Raw genomic sequence first — 15625 nt, forward strand, 5'->3', positions numbered from 1 at the left:
AACACGACCAGGATTGCTCAACTTTGAATTTTGACCAGTGCGTTGCGGTCGCGTCGCGGTTGCTAAGTCAACATTCAAAATTAAGCTAGACTAGTCGTGTTTGGGCTCATTTTGAAGCTCAAAACATGAGAAATTCGAAAATGTATGTTTTATTTGGAAATATCGAATTTTGATTTCTGAATTGTGGTTGATATCTTGAATAAATCATTTTACTCATATTGCTCTTTTTGTTTCAAACTTCACGAAAAGTAGATATATCGATTGCCCATCTTGTAGGCTTTAAAACGAGTATAAACACGACTAGGCCCCGGCCACTATAAAAAATTCGCACCCCCCATGCGCCTTTAAAGTCCAAAAAATCAAAGTGGGCGGAGCCTAGCCGTGTTTGGGCTCATTTTAAAGCTCTTTTTCTCTATCTTCATGATTTTCTGTTTATCTGTAAATCCGGATGTCCCCATAGACGAATTTATTCAAAAAACAGTAACATTTTTAAACCATGAAAGACTCTCCCAAAATCAATTGATTTTCCTGGGGTTTTTTGGGCACCGGGACCATCAGATTCACTCGAATCTGATTGCATGATAACACGTGGACATCAATGATGTGGACGGCTACAGTAATACTGTAGGCCAGGTGAAACATTAGGTCGTACTGGAAAAATTTTTTGGAAAAATGTTTTTCAAAATTTCCAAAAACTTACATAATCTCCGATAAACCTGAGCAATGTATAAGTGCTGATTACTGTAAAAACTACAGTAAACACTGAATATTCCTTCCAACGCTTGTAGCGAACATCGCATGCTGTGGAACCTTCCAGAAGAAAAATCAAAATCGATAACATGGAAAATGTGTCGGAGATGCAGAGAATAGGGAACCCGATCTGGAATTACTTTGCTTAAAAGTTGTAAATGACTGGAAATTTGAATTCAGCGCGTTGAGAGCTTCAAAATGAGTATAATCATGACTAGCCTAGCTGAAATTTGACTTCTGACCCATCACCCGCGACGCGACCGCAATGCAAGGTTAAAAATTCAAACTTGACCAAAACTCATCGTGTTTGGGCTCATTTTGAATCTCATTATTTTAAAAACCCAAATCTGTAATTTATATTAATCTGACTCAAAAATGAACAAGAAACTGTAGTTTTAATGTTGGTGCTGAAAATACACAGAAACTTGAAATTGCTTTATGCCGCGTTCAAAGTTGATTTCCAGGAAAAATTTCCTGGAAAAACGCTGCTTAGTTTCTGTTGAATTTTGTGAAAAAATTTGAGCAATCGATTTGACTTGTTATGAGCTTCAAAATGAACCTAAACATGACTAGATTTGATTAATTTTGAAATTTTTCGTTTTTCGCGGTGGGACCCAAAATTTTTCGAAAATTTCGGAATTTTCCAAATATAGTCATGATTATATTCATTTTGCAGCTCTTTACTCAAAAAATTCAAAAATATTAATTTCAGTGTATTTGTCTGAAAATGAACCAATTCACAAGGCTTTCAAGTTTCAGCACCAAAATTAAAGTTACTGTATCTCGGTTAATCCGGCAAATTAAAGGTGGGGGGACAGGAGATTTTTCGTAGTTTTTTTGTAGCTAGAGTATGCATTCTACCGTCACGGTGTACAACGCTTAATGTCACTCTGCGTACAGCTGTCGTCCTCGCCTTTATGTATGCAATCGGGCGTGCGCTTTCTCTTTGCCCGCGTAGCTCAGTCGGTAGCGGCGCCGCACCTTCAACACTCGCCTCGACAAGTTCAACTCCTCGAGGGGCATATTTAAATGGAATTTCGAGAACATTATTTTTTTCATGTCCCCCCCCCCCCACCTTTAATTAATAAAACTCGTTCAACTTCTCGTTTCGTTTATTTTCTAAAACACCGATTCTTAGAAATAATGATGTTCAAAAATGTCTAATTGTGATACAACTAATTTCTAGCTCCGTATCAAAATCACTCAACGAAAGATGGACATCGGTAAATGGAGTGATTGCATGCTATGGAAAAGAACCAAGAGAAGCTCGTAGATCAGATGAGTCCAAATCGTCTGATGTCTCCCGTTTAATACACTTTCAACTACTATTCTGTACATGGTTCTATCTGTTACTCGACAACCTGTTTTCAATTGTTTTTTCAATGTATTTTTCATTTCATAAGAATAAGCTCAAAGCTTTTATTAAATTGTGTAGAGAACAGAGAAAGAGTTAATCTTAGAATAGCCATACAGCATGCACCCGCACAGCAATCGCTGAAAAAAGTGATATCAAGGGAACTCGTATAGTAACAAACTTTGCACGAGATCCTCCTCCGTTTTGAACTACGACAGTTCTTCCTGGTTGTAGAACGCAGGGTTGAGTATAAGCAGGCTGACCGTAGACCGGAGCTCCGTTTGGCGAAGCGTGTACAACAGTTGGAGTATGGCATTAAAGGTGGGGAGACATGAGAAGAATAATGTTCTCGAAATTCCGCTCAAAGATGCCCCTCGAGGAGTTGAACTTGTCGAGGCGAGTGTTGACGGTGCGGCGCCGCTACCGACTGAGCCCCGCGGGCAAAGAGAAAGCGGACGCCCGATTGCATACATAAAGGCGAGGACGACAGGTGACGCAGAGTGACATTAAGCGTTGTACACCGTGAAGGTAGAATGCATACTCTAGCTACAAAAAAACTACGAAAAATCTCCTGTCCCCCCACCTTTAAAGTTATTGTACATTGCACTCATTTCACACCTCCACAGCTTCTGGAATTTCATTAAAACACTGACAATGTTTGTTGAAGCTTTTCAATTTTTCGAAGTTGTATCTCTTTTTTGCTTTGATTTTCAGCCTTTTTTCCTTTTTTCTAACTTTTCTCTTTTTGAACTCTTTCCTTTTTCGGATAACTGTTGTCACAACCGTGTGACGATGTCACCTACAAACCGAAAAAGAATAATTCATCAGAAATACAAGCTACTCATAAATGTCTTTGATCTCTTCCACATTTTCTTCATCGGAATCCATATTTTCTCGAAAAATTTCCAGCAAAACACAGTCAATTATGGCTGAAAAACGTTAAAAAACGTTGAAAAATTGCGTTAAAAAAAGCCCGTAAATCGTGCGAGGTCGGTGGTCTCGAAACGAACGAGACAAACTACGGTAACACTCGTTGCGACAGTAGCTGGAAAACCTGGAAAAAATTGGCAGCTTTGGGCAGCGTTTTTCCAGGAAATTTTTCCTGGAAATCAACATTGAACGCGGCATTAACTCTGCTTATTTTAATGCAAAACTGCTGATAATAATATTTTTGGATTTCTCAAAGAACGCGCTTCAAAATGAGTATAATCATGAATATGTTTTGAAGAGTTTCAAAATTTTGGCTTTTTTGGGTCCCACCATGGAAAATTTTAAAGTTGACCAAATCCAGTCGTGTTCATGCTCATCTTGAAGCTCATAACTTTGGAAACTTGAATTTAATATTTATTACATCATGACAAAAAAATTAACCGAGATACAGTAACTTTAATTTTGGTGCTGAAACTTGAAAGCCTTGTGACTTGGTTCATTTTCAGACAAATACACTGAAATTAATATTTTTGAATTTTTTGAGTAAAGAGCTGCAAAATGAATATAATCATGACTATATTTGGGAAATTCCGAAGTTTTCGAAAAATTTTGGGTCCCACCGCGAAAAACGAAAAATTTCAAAATTAATCAAATCTAGTCATGTTTAGGTTCATTTTGAAGCTCATAACAAGTCAAATCGATTGCTCAAATTTTTTCACAAAATTAAACAGAAACTAAGCAAGTTACGGTAGTTTTACGGAGGCTAGAGTGCAGCGAAACGAGACACACTGCGTCTTTAGCCTCAGTAGGCGGAGCCTAGTCGTGTTTGAGCTCATTTTAAAGCTCTTTTCCTGCTGAATTTAATTTTTCCCACTTTCCAACCCCCCGAACCTCACCTCAAGCTTTCCCTTCATATAAAACCATGCACATCTTTGGACCATGGCACAAAAGAGTAATCCGAAAATTCCAATTTTCAGATTTTTCTGGTACATTGACATGTGTTTGGGCGGTTTTTTCAGTATAAATTGTCTCCTGACAAATGATATTAGACAAAAAAGGACGAAAACGAGCAAAAATGAGTAGCCGAGATGTCCAAAATCGCAAATTTCGGGATTTTTTGAATTTTTCGGGTCTCGATGGAAATTGAAATTTGTGGGGGTGGTGTCGATTAGGAGTACAGTAAGAAATAGACAGAAGAATGTGAATAGTGGAGAGAAGAGAAGCATTATCTGAAAATTTATAAAAATTAAGAATGAGCAATGAGATTCAGAAGTTCAAAAACGGAAAAATCTAAAAATCCCAAAAATTTCAAAATTAACAAAAAAAACGTCGAGAATTCTCAAAATTTCAGAAAATCCAAAAAATTTGAAATTTTCGAAAATTTTGCACTGAAAAAATTTTGCAATTGAAAAAAAAAAATTTCAAGAAAATATTTGACAAATTTGCAGGCGAAATTTTTTTTAAAACAAAAATCCTCTCTAAAACCAATTTTATCGAACTTCCGTTTTTTGAGTCTAAAATATTTAAACTCACCGCGTCTAGAGCTTCAAAACGACTCCAAATAGAGCCCTGCTCCGCCCACTTTGAGGGTCAGAGACGCAGTGTGTCTCACTTCACTGCACACTAGACTTTTCAAACTACCGTAACTTTCTTAGTTTTTGCTCAATTTCTTTGAAAACGAGAGCATTCGATTTGCTTTGCTAAGAGCTTCAAAATAAACCCAAACACGACTAGTTTTGATCGATATTCAGATTTGACCAGTGCGTTCCGGTCGCGTCGCGGTTGGGAGGTCAAAATTCAAAATTGAGCAAACCTAGCCGTGTTTGGGCTCATTTTGAAGCTCAAAACATGAGAAGTACGAAAATATATGTTTAATTTAGAAATATCGAATTTGTAAAGTTTTCTGTGCAAAACAGGAAGTTTCACTTTCTTTCGAAATTTTAATTTTTCGGCACAACCAAATTTTCTCAAGAAATGTTCGAAAAATATTCATTTTGCAGAATTTCTCTTGTTTCGAGCTTCAAAATTAGTCTAAACACGACTAGGATTGCTCAACTTTGAATTTTGATCAGTTCGTTGCGGTCGCGTCGCGGTTGGTAGGTCAAAATTCAAAATTACGCTAGACTAGTCGTGTTTGGGCTCATTTTGAAGCTAAAAATGAGCTGAGTTTGAAAATATTTCATTCATATCGGAATGTCAGAGACGCAGTGTGTCTCGCTTCTCTGCACTCTAGTCTGCTTACAAACTATCTTAACTTTCTTAGTTTTTGCCAAATTCTTTGAAAACTAGAGCATTCGATTTGTTTTGCTAAGAGCTTCAAAATAAACCCAAACACAACTAGTTTTGATTGATTTTCAAATTTGACCAGTGCGTTGCGGTGGCGTCGCGGTTGGGAGGTCAAAATTCAAAATTGAGCAAACCTAGCCGTGTTTAGGCTCATTTTGAAGCTAAAAACAAGAAAAATGGAATGGGAATAAAAATAGCTACAGTAATACTCAGTTCAAAGGCTCAGGAATCATTTTTAATTAGGTCCTGCTTAGTTTTTGCTCTAATATTCTGAAAACTAGAGTGGAAAATGTGACTTCTAGGGTATCAAGAAAGGATTATCCTAAAAAAAAATTGAAAGAGAGACGCAGAGAATAGAAGAGCAAAAAAAGATGAGGTGTGCATAATAGAGTAGTAAGAGCATGTACATATAAATGTACACGGATAAAAAGAAGAAGAAGAAGACGAAACATGTGTAAGTGACAAGGATGGATGGATAAATTCCGTGGGACAGGAAATCATATTATATTTTATTCTGAAAAATCTTAAAATATTGAAAATCTGAAAAATCTTGAAATCTGAAATTCTGAATAAAAACGGAAAACTGAAAACCGGATATTCTTTCAAAAAGACTTGAAAATGAAAATTCGGAAAATCGGAAAGTGTAATTTTCGAATTTCCGAGTTTCTGAATTCCTAAAAACCTGAAAACCAAGAAACCAAAAACCCTAAAATCTCAAAAAATCCCAAAAAAAAACAATTAAATTTATTCTTTTTGAGCACAACCAATTTCATTTTTTGACCGTAATTTCAACACAAAAATTACTCGTTTTCAGGGCAAAATATCAATAAAAAATCACAAAAAATGTTTCGTCTCGAATTCAGGGACTAGGTTCGTCACAAATGAAAAATGTGACTAACATTTTTTTCTGGAAAAAAAGCACCGGAAGACCCGTAAATCAAAAGGGAGAGGTTTGGCGGGGAATTCGAAAATTCAAAAATGTCTTTTCATGTGAAGACTCAGATGGTCACTCCTCGAGAAGGCTCGCGAGCACTGCGTGCATTTGAATGGGCGGTCTCCTGAAAATGGAAAAGTTCGAAAAATTCATTTTCTGTTTGGTTTAGAGAAAAATTAATTTAATTTTTGAATTCAGCGCGTTAAGAGCTTTAAAATAAGTATAAAAATGACTAGTTTTGATCAACTTTCAAATTTTGGACCGCTATGCGCCTTTAAAGTCGAAATTTCGAATTTCACCAATTATAGTCATGATTATGCTCATTTTGAAGCTCTTAACATGGCAAATTCAGAAGTACATGTTTTATCGCTAGTTTTCAAGTTTCCTCCAGGTTACGGTAGATTTTCAAAATTTTTCAGAAAAAAAATCCAAAAATTATTTTTTTCGAAAAATTGTTAAAGGAAAACCTATGATTTTTATACTCGATTTGAAGCTCTAATCCTGCTCAATTCAAATATTTTTCCAAAATTTCCAAATTCTCACCTGTATGCTTCCTATAGTGCCTTGTAAGTTCGTCAGATCTCGCGAACCGCCAATCACATCCAGGCCAACTGCATTCGTACGGTTTTTCGCCTGGAAATTAAATCGTAAGGTTGAAATTTGATATTACGTGCAAATTGTAGTAAATTCCATATCTTATAGCCAAAAAGTATAAAAAATGGAAAAAATTCCAAAAAAAAATTTTTTTGGAATTTTTTTTCAAAACCTTCTAACTTTCATTATTTTCAACCAATTTTCAATATTTTAACACGATTTCATCAGAAATGTTTTCTTCTTTTTAAAAATATATAATTTGATGTGTTGAAATTAAGTTATGTGCCTTTAAATTGCTCTTTTTCATAAGGAACCTCGCAAAATTTTTTTAAAAAATCATTTTTTTTTCAAATTCCTCTAACTTTGATCATTTTCAACCGATTCTTATAATTTTAAAAACCATTTCATTAGAAATTTTCCCTTCTTTCTAAAAATATAAGACTCTCACCTGTATGTGTTCGATAATGCGCCTTTAAATGACTGCTTTTGGTGTACACCTTGCCGCACTGTGGATGTGTGCACTGATGGAGTCTCTTCGAAGCCGGCTCATCATTATAGCTCGAACTTGGGCTTGCCTCACAATTCGACGAGTCATCTTGACACGAATCCACGTGTAGATTCAAATTCGACTGACTTCTTCGCATTTCCAGCTCTCCTTGCGCTTCTGACATCAGTTTTTCCATTTCGCTCATTTGCTTCTTCACCAGATCTATCTGCGTTAAGATGTTCGCCGGATCAACCATTCCTGTGAAATCTGGCATTACAGCACGACTGGAATCCGCTGTTAACTGCTCGATCACTTTTTGAAAATCCAATGGATCATGATTCTGATAAACGAAGGAGTTTACGGAGGAAGAGAGGGAGCTGGGAAGGTCCGATGTTGATGAGATGCTCTCCGTGTTGATTGTTAGCGGATCTGAAGATTATTATTATTATTACTATTATTATTTCAAAGAGAATTTCGAATTTGGGGGTGAAAAACGCTTCAAAGTAAGTATAAAAGATTCCATAAAACCGGGTTAAAGACAAAGTGTGTGAGAATATGGAGATTCTGAAATCTACCGTAACTTAGACCAGTTTGAATAATGTAAAACTTGAGCTTGATTTTCAAATCCTTCAGCCTGAGAGCTTCAAATTGAACCCCCACGCGCCTAGGCTCCGCACACGTTGAGTTTCAAGGTTAGAGACGCAGTGTGTCTCGTTTCTCTGCGCTCTAGCTTCCTTAAAACTACCGTAACTTGCTTAGTTTTTTGCTCAACTTTGTTTAAAAAATTGAGCAATCAATTTGGCCTGTTAAGAGCTTTAAAATAAGCCTAAACACGAATAGTATTGCTCAATTTTTAATTTTGACTAGTGCGTTGCGGTCGCGCTGCGGATGGGAGGTGAACATTCAAAATTGAGCAAGACTATTCATGTTTAGGCGCGTTTTGATGTTCTAAATGCTTTGAATTCGAGAATGCAACTTTCAAAAATATTGGCTTAAAACTAAGCGAGATACGGTAGTTTTAACGCTAAAGGTTAGAGTGCAGAGAAGCGAGACACACTACGTCTCTAGCCGTTTTTCATAGAACCTAGTCGTGTTTGGGCTCATTTTGAAGCTCTGGACATGATAAAACAGAAAATTGTTATTTCATGGCTCATTTGGGAATTGGGTAAAGATTACGATAGACTTAAAAGGCTCCCTATCCCGTCTGAGCGGATGACCTGATTTTTGGCTCATTTTTCCCACATTTTTAAAAGACTGACCTCTCAAATCAAATCCTCGCGCAGATTTTTTAACCAACGGACTAGTTGGACTATCCATATCGGCATCCTCCACAACAATACTCTCATGATCATCGTTCGCCCCTTGATGTCCAGAATCTCCAGAACTTGAAGAAGCAATATCAAAGTTAGAAGTGGAATGGATTAATCGTATTGGCACATTTCTGATCACATTTAGGCCGTCGAGGTTTCTAGAGCCTATTGGCTCTTCTTTGAGAATATCAGAAATGAAATGGCCACCGGCACCTCTTCGATGATCTAGACCCGATCGGCGAACAGGGGCAAACGCGCCTGAAACGAAAATAAGAAATCTGAGTTTGTTAGAGCGAGAGCTTCAAAACGAGCCTAAACACGACTAGTTTAGCTGCACTTTGAATTTTGACCCATGCGCTGCGGTCGCGTCGCGGTTTGGTAGATCAAAGTTTAAAATTGACCTAGCCTAGTTGTGTTTAAACTTATTTTAAAGCTCTTCACACGAAAAAATGAAAAATTCAAATTTCGAGAAGATTGCTCGAAAACTAAGCGAGGTACGGTAGTTTCTAACTTTGCTAATTTTTTGACCAAGATTTTGAAACTACAGTATCTTGGCTCATTTTCCAGCTAAACATATAATTCTTACATTTTTTTAACTTGTCATGTAACGAGCTTCAAAATAAGCCCAAACTCTGCTAGATTTGCTCAAGCGTGAAATTTTGACTTACCAACCGCGACGCAACCGCAACGCATGGGTCAAAATTCAAAATTGAGCTAGACTAGCCATGTTTGGGCTCATTTTAAAGCTCTTAGCGCGCCAAATTCGAATTTTTAGTTTATATGTATCTTGAAATTCGGTTTTTTTTGTCCCGAAAAACTCACTTTTCATGTTCAAATCCTGAAAGGCGGCACCAAGAGCTGTGGTAGGTGTGTTGAATCCGGAAAGTGACATGAGTGATTCTGGAATTTTTGCTAAAATTAAATATTTATTTGTTTCTGTGGCTGATAAGAGATTACTGTACTTCTTAAGGCGTTTTCGTTTTTTCTGATAATATGAGTTGCTTGGCAAACAATTTTGAAATTTGTTCTCCAAACTACAGTAATCTTTAGTTCTCAACGATCGTGTCGGTGGTCGTCTCTCCCCTTAAAACGTCTTCTGGTTAATCGATTCGCTTTTTTTGTCTTGTTCAAAGACGGGAAAAAAGGAATGTGGTAACGAAGAGTGCAACATAGAGATTTTGGAATAAACGTTTTTCTGAAAAAATCAGAATAAAAATCCCAAATCTGCAGATAACACAATCAAATTTGAATTTAACTCGTTTAGAGCTTCAAAATGAGCCTAAACACGACTAGTTTAGCTGCAATTCAAATTTCGACCAACCAAACCGCGACGCGGCCGTAGCGAATACGTCAAAATTCAAAATTAAGCTAACATAGTCATGATTATACTTATTTTGAAGCTCTCGGCGCCACAGACACAACAATCAAAGTTTCAGACAAATATTTTCAGTTTTTCCCCGGTTACGTTAGCTCTCACGTTTATGCTCTTCCATGAATTCGTTTCGAATCTGTTCTAATCGATCGTTCATCGATGACGTTGATGGTTGGAATAGGCTCTGTGTCGAGTCATAAGTGGGATTACGATAGGGCGTAAATGCTGAGAACTCGGCGGCATGTCGATCGAAAAGTGACGATGAACTTGAGGTTGATGTTGTTCCACTATCTTGGGCGAATCTCTGAAATGACGGAAACCAGAGTTTTGAAACATGAAAAGCTCAATTTGGCGCGTTGAGAGCTTCAAAATGAACCTAAACATGGCTAGGTTTGCTCACTTTTGAATTTTGGCCAGTGCGTTGCGGTCGCGTCGCGGTTGGTAGATCAAAATTCAAAGTTAAGCTAGACAAGTCATGTTTAGGCTCATTTGAAAGCTCTTGATGTGTCAAACTTAGTTATCTAACTTTCAAAGCCCTATTTTCAAAATTACCCGGGTTACGGTAGTTTCAATAATCCATCATTACAGTAATCCCCTATCTGACCCCTATTTCATAACTTTTTTCGTTCCCTTATCTTTTCATTTTTGGGTGTGGTTTTAGTTACCCGTCCTTTCTTAATGTTTCGCGAAGAAAAAAGAGAGAAAAGAGATAGAGAGACGCAGGGAATACAGAGAACATTGGGCGTTGTCCCCAAATGAGAGAGTGATTGATAAGAGGGAGTGGGTTAGAGAAAAGACCGGATCGTTTCTGTGGTCGCCCCCCTTAAAACGTCTTCTGATTAATCGGTTCGCTTTTTTTGTCTTGTTCAAAGACGGGAAAAAAGGAATGTGGTAATGAAAAGTGCAACATAGAGATTTTGGAAAAAACTTTTTTCTGAAAAATTCGGAATAGAAATCCCAAATCTGCAGATAACACAATCAAATTTGAATTTAACTCGTTTAGAGCTTTAAAATGAGCCCAAACACGACTAGTTTAGGTGCACTTTGAATGTTGGTCTAGCAAACCGCGACGCGACCGCAACGCATCGGTCGAAATTCAAGATTGTGCTTGACTAGGCGTGTTTGGGCTCATTTTAAAGCTCTCAACGTAAGAAATTTGAAAAAATTGATTTCAACCTATTTGGTTCGAGATGAACAAAGTTATCGCACTTTCAAGCTTTTGGAAATTTTCAGCACTAAACTTTAACGTGTTGTATCTCTGTTAGTTTTTCACTTGAAATGAGTTAAAGTAAAATTTTGGATTTTTTGTTTTTACGAGCTTCAAAATGAACCTAAACAAGTCTAGAAATGACCCGAAACCATTCGTCTAGTTCATGAATTACTTGAAATGCAAAAATTTTAATTTCTTGAAAATTAGAAACTACCGTATCTCGCTTAGTTTTCATGCTAACTTTTTCAAATGTTTATTACCGAGCTTGTTAAATAATGAGCTTTAAAATGAACCCAAACACGACTAGTCTAGCTCAATTTTGAATAATTTTCTACCAAACCGCGACGCGACCGCAACGGATGGGTCGAAACTCAAAATCAAGCTAGAGTAGTCGTGTTTATGCTCATTTTGAAGCTCTAAACGTGTCAAGTTCAAATTTAAAAGTTGCAAAACTCAGAAAATTGTCTAGTTTGTGAATTACTTGAGTTATATTTCAAATCCTTGAAAAATTCAACATTTAGAAACTTCCTTTCTTGCTTATTTTTGATGGAAACTTGTTGAACTTTATATTTTCAAGTTTCTGAAGTTGAGAGCTTTAAAATGAGCCTAAACACGACTAGTTCAGCTGCTTTTTGAATTTTGCCCTACCAACCGCGACGCGACCGCAACGCATGGGTCAAAATTCAAAGTTTACCAAAACTAGTCGTGTTTGAGCTCATTTTGAAGCTCTCAACGCGCCTGATTCAAACTTCAAAGTCTCCAAACTCAAAAACCCACCATTTTCCGTCTAGACGAGTTTGCCTTCAACCTCTCATAGGCGTTTGAAGTGTTGGAAAGCTCTCGAATCGTTTCATAAACTTGAGATCCAAACTGATTAAAACTTCTTGTGGCTTCATGTATCCTCTGATTAGCATCATCATTTTCAGACGATGAAACTGATGAGGAGGCGGCTGAAAATCAGTACCTTTGGCTGGAATTTTCTGGAAATCTTCTAGAACACTCTGCTATCGGATATGACAAATTTGATCAAATCTAGTCATGTTTATACTCATTTTGAAGCTCTTCACAATCAAAATTCAATTATTTTAAGACAATTCTACTATCTGATATGATAAGAGACATACCTGCCACTGCTTCTGGTAACAACATACCTGATTGAATGAAAGAAGGTGATAAATAGACGTGTGAGTCTGCTCTCGCCGATGGGTCAATTGACAGAAGCGGTTTGTTTGGTATGTGAACGAGGCGTGGCTCTCGTAACGATGACGACGTGGCAAAAAGGGGCGGAGCCATGCCAGATGATGTCATCGTTGAGGACGATGACGTGGCATTGAATTGAAGGGTGGAGGAAGAGGATGTGGAGGCTGATGGCCCAAACATCTGAAAAAATTGGGATTCTTCAAAGATTTTTGAGGAAAAATAGGAGAAAATGAGAATTTTTCGAAAATTTTGAAAACTTAAAACCTTTATAACTTTTTTCATCTTAGCAAAAGCTCATTGAAATTACGAAATCTGAATTCAGCTTTTAAAGAGCTTCAAAATAAGCTTAAACACGACTAGTTTAGCTGCACTTTTGATTTTGACCTATGCGTTGCGGTCGCGTCGCGGTTTGGTGGATCAAAACTCAAAGTGCAGCTAAACTAGTCGTGTTTAAACTCATTTTGAAGTCCTTGACGTGCTAAATTCAAAAAATTATGTTTTTCAAAATTTGCTTGATAGTTAGCCGAGTTACGGTAGCTTAAAGATTTTCAGAAGTTTTTTGGAACTTTCATAACTTTCTTCATTTTTGTCCAATCTTACTGAATTTGCAATATTTGAATTTTGCTTAAGAAGAGCTTCAAAATAAGTTTAAAACGACTAGTTTAGCTGCACTTTGAATTTTTACCTACCGAACCGCGACGCGACCGCAACGCTGCATTCAAATTTAAAGTCGACCAAACCTAGGCTTGTTTATACTCATTTTGAAGCTATTGATAAGCTGACTTCAAGAAATTTGTTTTCAAAAAGTTTGCTGAATAGTGAGCCGAGTTACGGTAGTTTGAAAATTTTCAAAACCTCAAAATTCTCAAAATTTAAAGGCGCATGACCCAGACTAACAATAAATCGAGGGGGGGGGTTCAAATTAGGGTTACAAATGGGAAGAAAATTGCGAAAAACGTCGAATTCTAGGTGAAATGACATTTTAAGACCTAGATTAAAAGATTTTCTAGAAAAATTATTGGGCGTGGTTCACCCCCTAAAAAAATTCTGTTCATGGAAACTAGCAAGACAGAAAAAAAAATAAAAAATTCAGATGATAAAACACAAGGAGAGAGAGGGAAAAACTTGATAAGCGAAGAAAAATGACAAGTGTAGGAGAGAAGCGAGGCAAATAGTCCCTCTTTAAACGCCCCTTTGGAAAAAAGCGCATATCTCGAAAACTAGAAAAGTTAGCTGAACATTGTCAACTACAACATTGCTTAGCTTAAAATTTCACACAGCTTTGTATTTTCAATTTTTCGATAGCTACAGTACTATTTGAGATATGCACCTTTAAATATGGCGCGCGCTTACAGTCTCCAAGGAAAAGGGGAGAGAAGGCGCGCCATCTTTAAAGGCGCATATCTCAAAAACTAGCAAAGCTAGCAAAAACTTGTCAACAACAAAATTGCTCCGCTTAAAATTTCGCATATTTTTGTAGTTTGCTATTTTTTAATAGCTTTAATGGTTCTTGAGATATGCTCCAAACTACAAAATTGTGCGAAATTTTAAGGTGAAAGAGAATCTAGAGTGTGAGAGACGCAGAGAAAACAGAAGAGAACCACTGATTGTCAGCTGAGAACAGGGAAATGAGGAGAAGGGAATCAATTAAAAGAAAATAAGAACAAGAAGAACCGATTTTGGGGGGGTGGGGGAGCGTTGAAAAGGAAAAAGGAGAAGATATCATCACATGATGACACATTGGTGATTGGTTGGCTAGCAAAAAATCGATATATCTCATTTTGAGTGATATTTAGAAAAAAGTTGTAAACTACAAAAATGAAGCACGGGTTTTGTTTAGTATACAGTAAAAATTTTATGCTGAGCAATCAACGTTTGAATGCTTTTGTAGGTCGTTGTAGTCTCTAACTATCACATCAAATAAGAAGACACCCTTCTTTTTCTTGTCTAGAGAATTTTCTAGTTCTTCTTAACAGCGAAAAAAGGTTTCTACGCTTATCTTTTCCTTTTTTTTACAACTTCTCATGACCTTTTCTTTTTCTTTGTTAAGAAAATTTTTTGAAAAAAAAAGAATTTTTGGGAAAAAATTGATGAACCGAATCGAAATTAGATCCCATTTGGGCGTTCCAATAGAACGAGAGAGAGAGAAATGCAGAGAAAAAAAACGCGAAAATTTCAACTATTGGAAAATTTTTCGGTTTTCTGGAAAAAAAAATTTTTCGAACAATTTTTTTTTTCGAAAACTAGAAACTTCCGTATCTAGCTAAGTGTATGAGCAGATTTTTTTTTGAAAGCTACATTTTGGAATCCATCGTTTTCTAAGCTTCAAAATGAGCCCCCACATGCCTAGGCTCCGCTTACTTTAGTGTCAGAGACGCCGTGTGTCTCGTTTCTCTGCACTCTAGCCTTTCAAACTACCGTAACTTGCTTAGTTTTTGCTCAAAGTCTATAAAAATTAAAGCATTCAATTTGCCCAATTAGGAGCTTCAAAATGAGTATAAACATGACTAGGCTCCGCCCACGTTCAGTTTTTGAGTTTAAAGGCGCATGAGGGGGTCAACATTTAAAATTGAGCAAATGTAGCCGTGTTTGGGCTCATTTTGAAGCTGAAAACAAAATCAATTCAATGAAAATAATAGAAATCTTTGAAAACCTAAATTTTCAGTGGGGGTTTCAAAAATTTGAAAAACAAACATCAAAATGTCTATCTGTGTGTCTGTGTGTCCATATGAAAAGTCAAAGTACTAAAAATGATAAAACTTATCATATGACTTCCACTAACATGTGATTGTGTGAAAAATATGAAAAATTGAAGAAAAACTAAAAATAGAAAAATTTTGATATTTTTGAAATTTTTGTGATAAAAAAAACCTGAAAAATTCAATTTTTTGGAAAAATAACATTTTCAGGCTGAATTTGGCTGAAAATATCAAAAAAAATCAGTGTTTTAGCATTTGAAAAAAGCTGAAATTGGCTGGAAAAGTTTGGGGGAAAAATGAGAAGTTTCGACAATTTCGAAAATTTTTGATTCCAAAATTTTCTGGAAAAATTCAAACTTTTCGAATTCTCAAAATCATTTCTAGACTATTTTTTCAAGCTAAACTCGAAAATCAATGTTTCGAAAGTCTAAAATTAGCGAGAATGGCTCAAATTTCGAATTTCGAAATTCTCTACCCCCCTAGAAGCGTAGAAAAACAG

The 15625-nt window shown here is 36.5% G+C and overlaps 2 protein-coding genes across 2 annotated transcripts; both read right to left on the minus strand.

The window, feature by feature from the left end:
- Positions 1–489: 489 nt before the first annotated feature.
- On the minus strand, positions 490–4032 carry CBG25827 (the record flags this gene model as incomplete). The annotated part of the gene is made up of 3 exons (XM_045243503.1): positions 490–651; positions 701–880; positions 3931–4032. The coding sequence occupies 3 exons, from the start codon at positions 4030–4032 to the stop codon at positions 490–492; spliced, it is 444 nt and encodes a 147-aa protein (XP_045100521.1).
- Positions 4033–6292: 2260 nt separating this feature from the next.
- On the minus strand, positions 6293–12607 carry Cbr-klf-1 (the record flags this gene model as incomplete). Its single annotated transcript, XM_045243504.1, has 8 exons — positions 6293–6378; positions 6798–6887; positions 7291–7764; positions 8595–8903; positions 9468–9557; positions 10123–10321; positions 12005–12177; positions 12352–12607. 8 exons carry the CDS (start codon positions 12605–12607, stop codon positions 6293–6295), a joined length of 1677 nt encoding a protein of 558 aa, XP_045097581.1.
- Positions 12608–15625: the final 3018 nt, after the last annotated feature.

The sequence above is a fragment of the Caenorhabditis briggsae genome, assembly GCF_000004555.2.
Source record: "Caenorhabditis briggsae complete genome, chrIII, whole genome shotgun sequence".
Lineage (NCBI taxonomy): Eukaryota > Metazoa > Nematoda > Chromadorea > Rhabditida > Rhabditidae > Caenorhabditis > Caenorhabditis briggsae.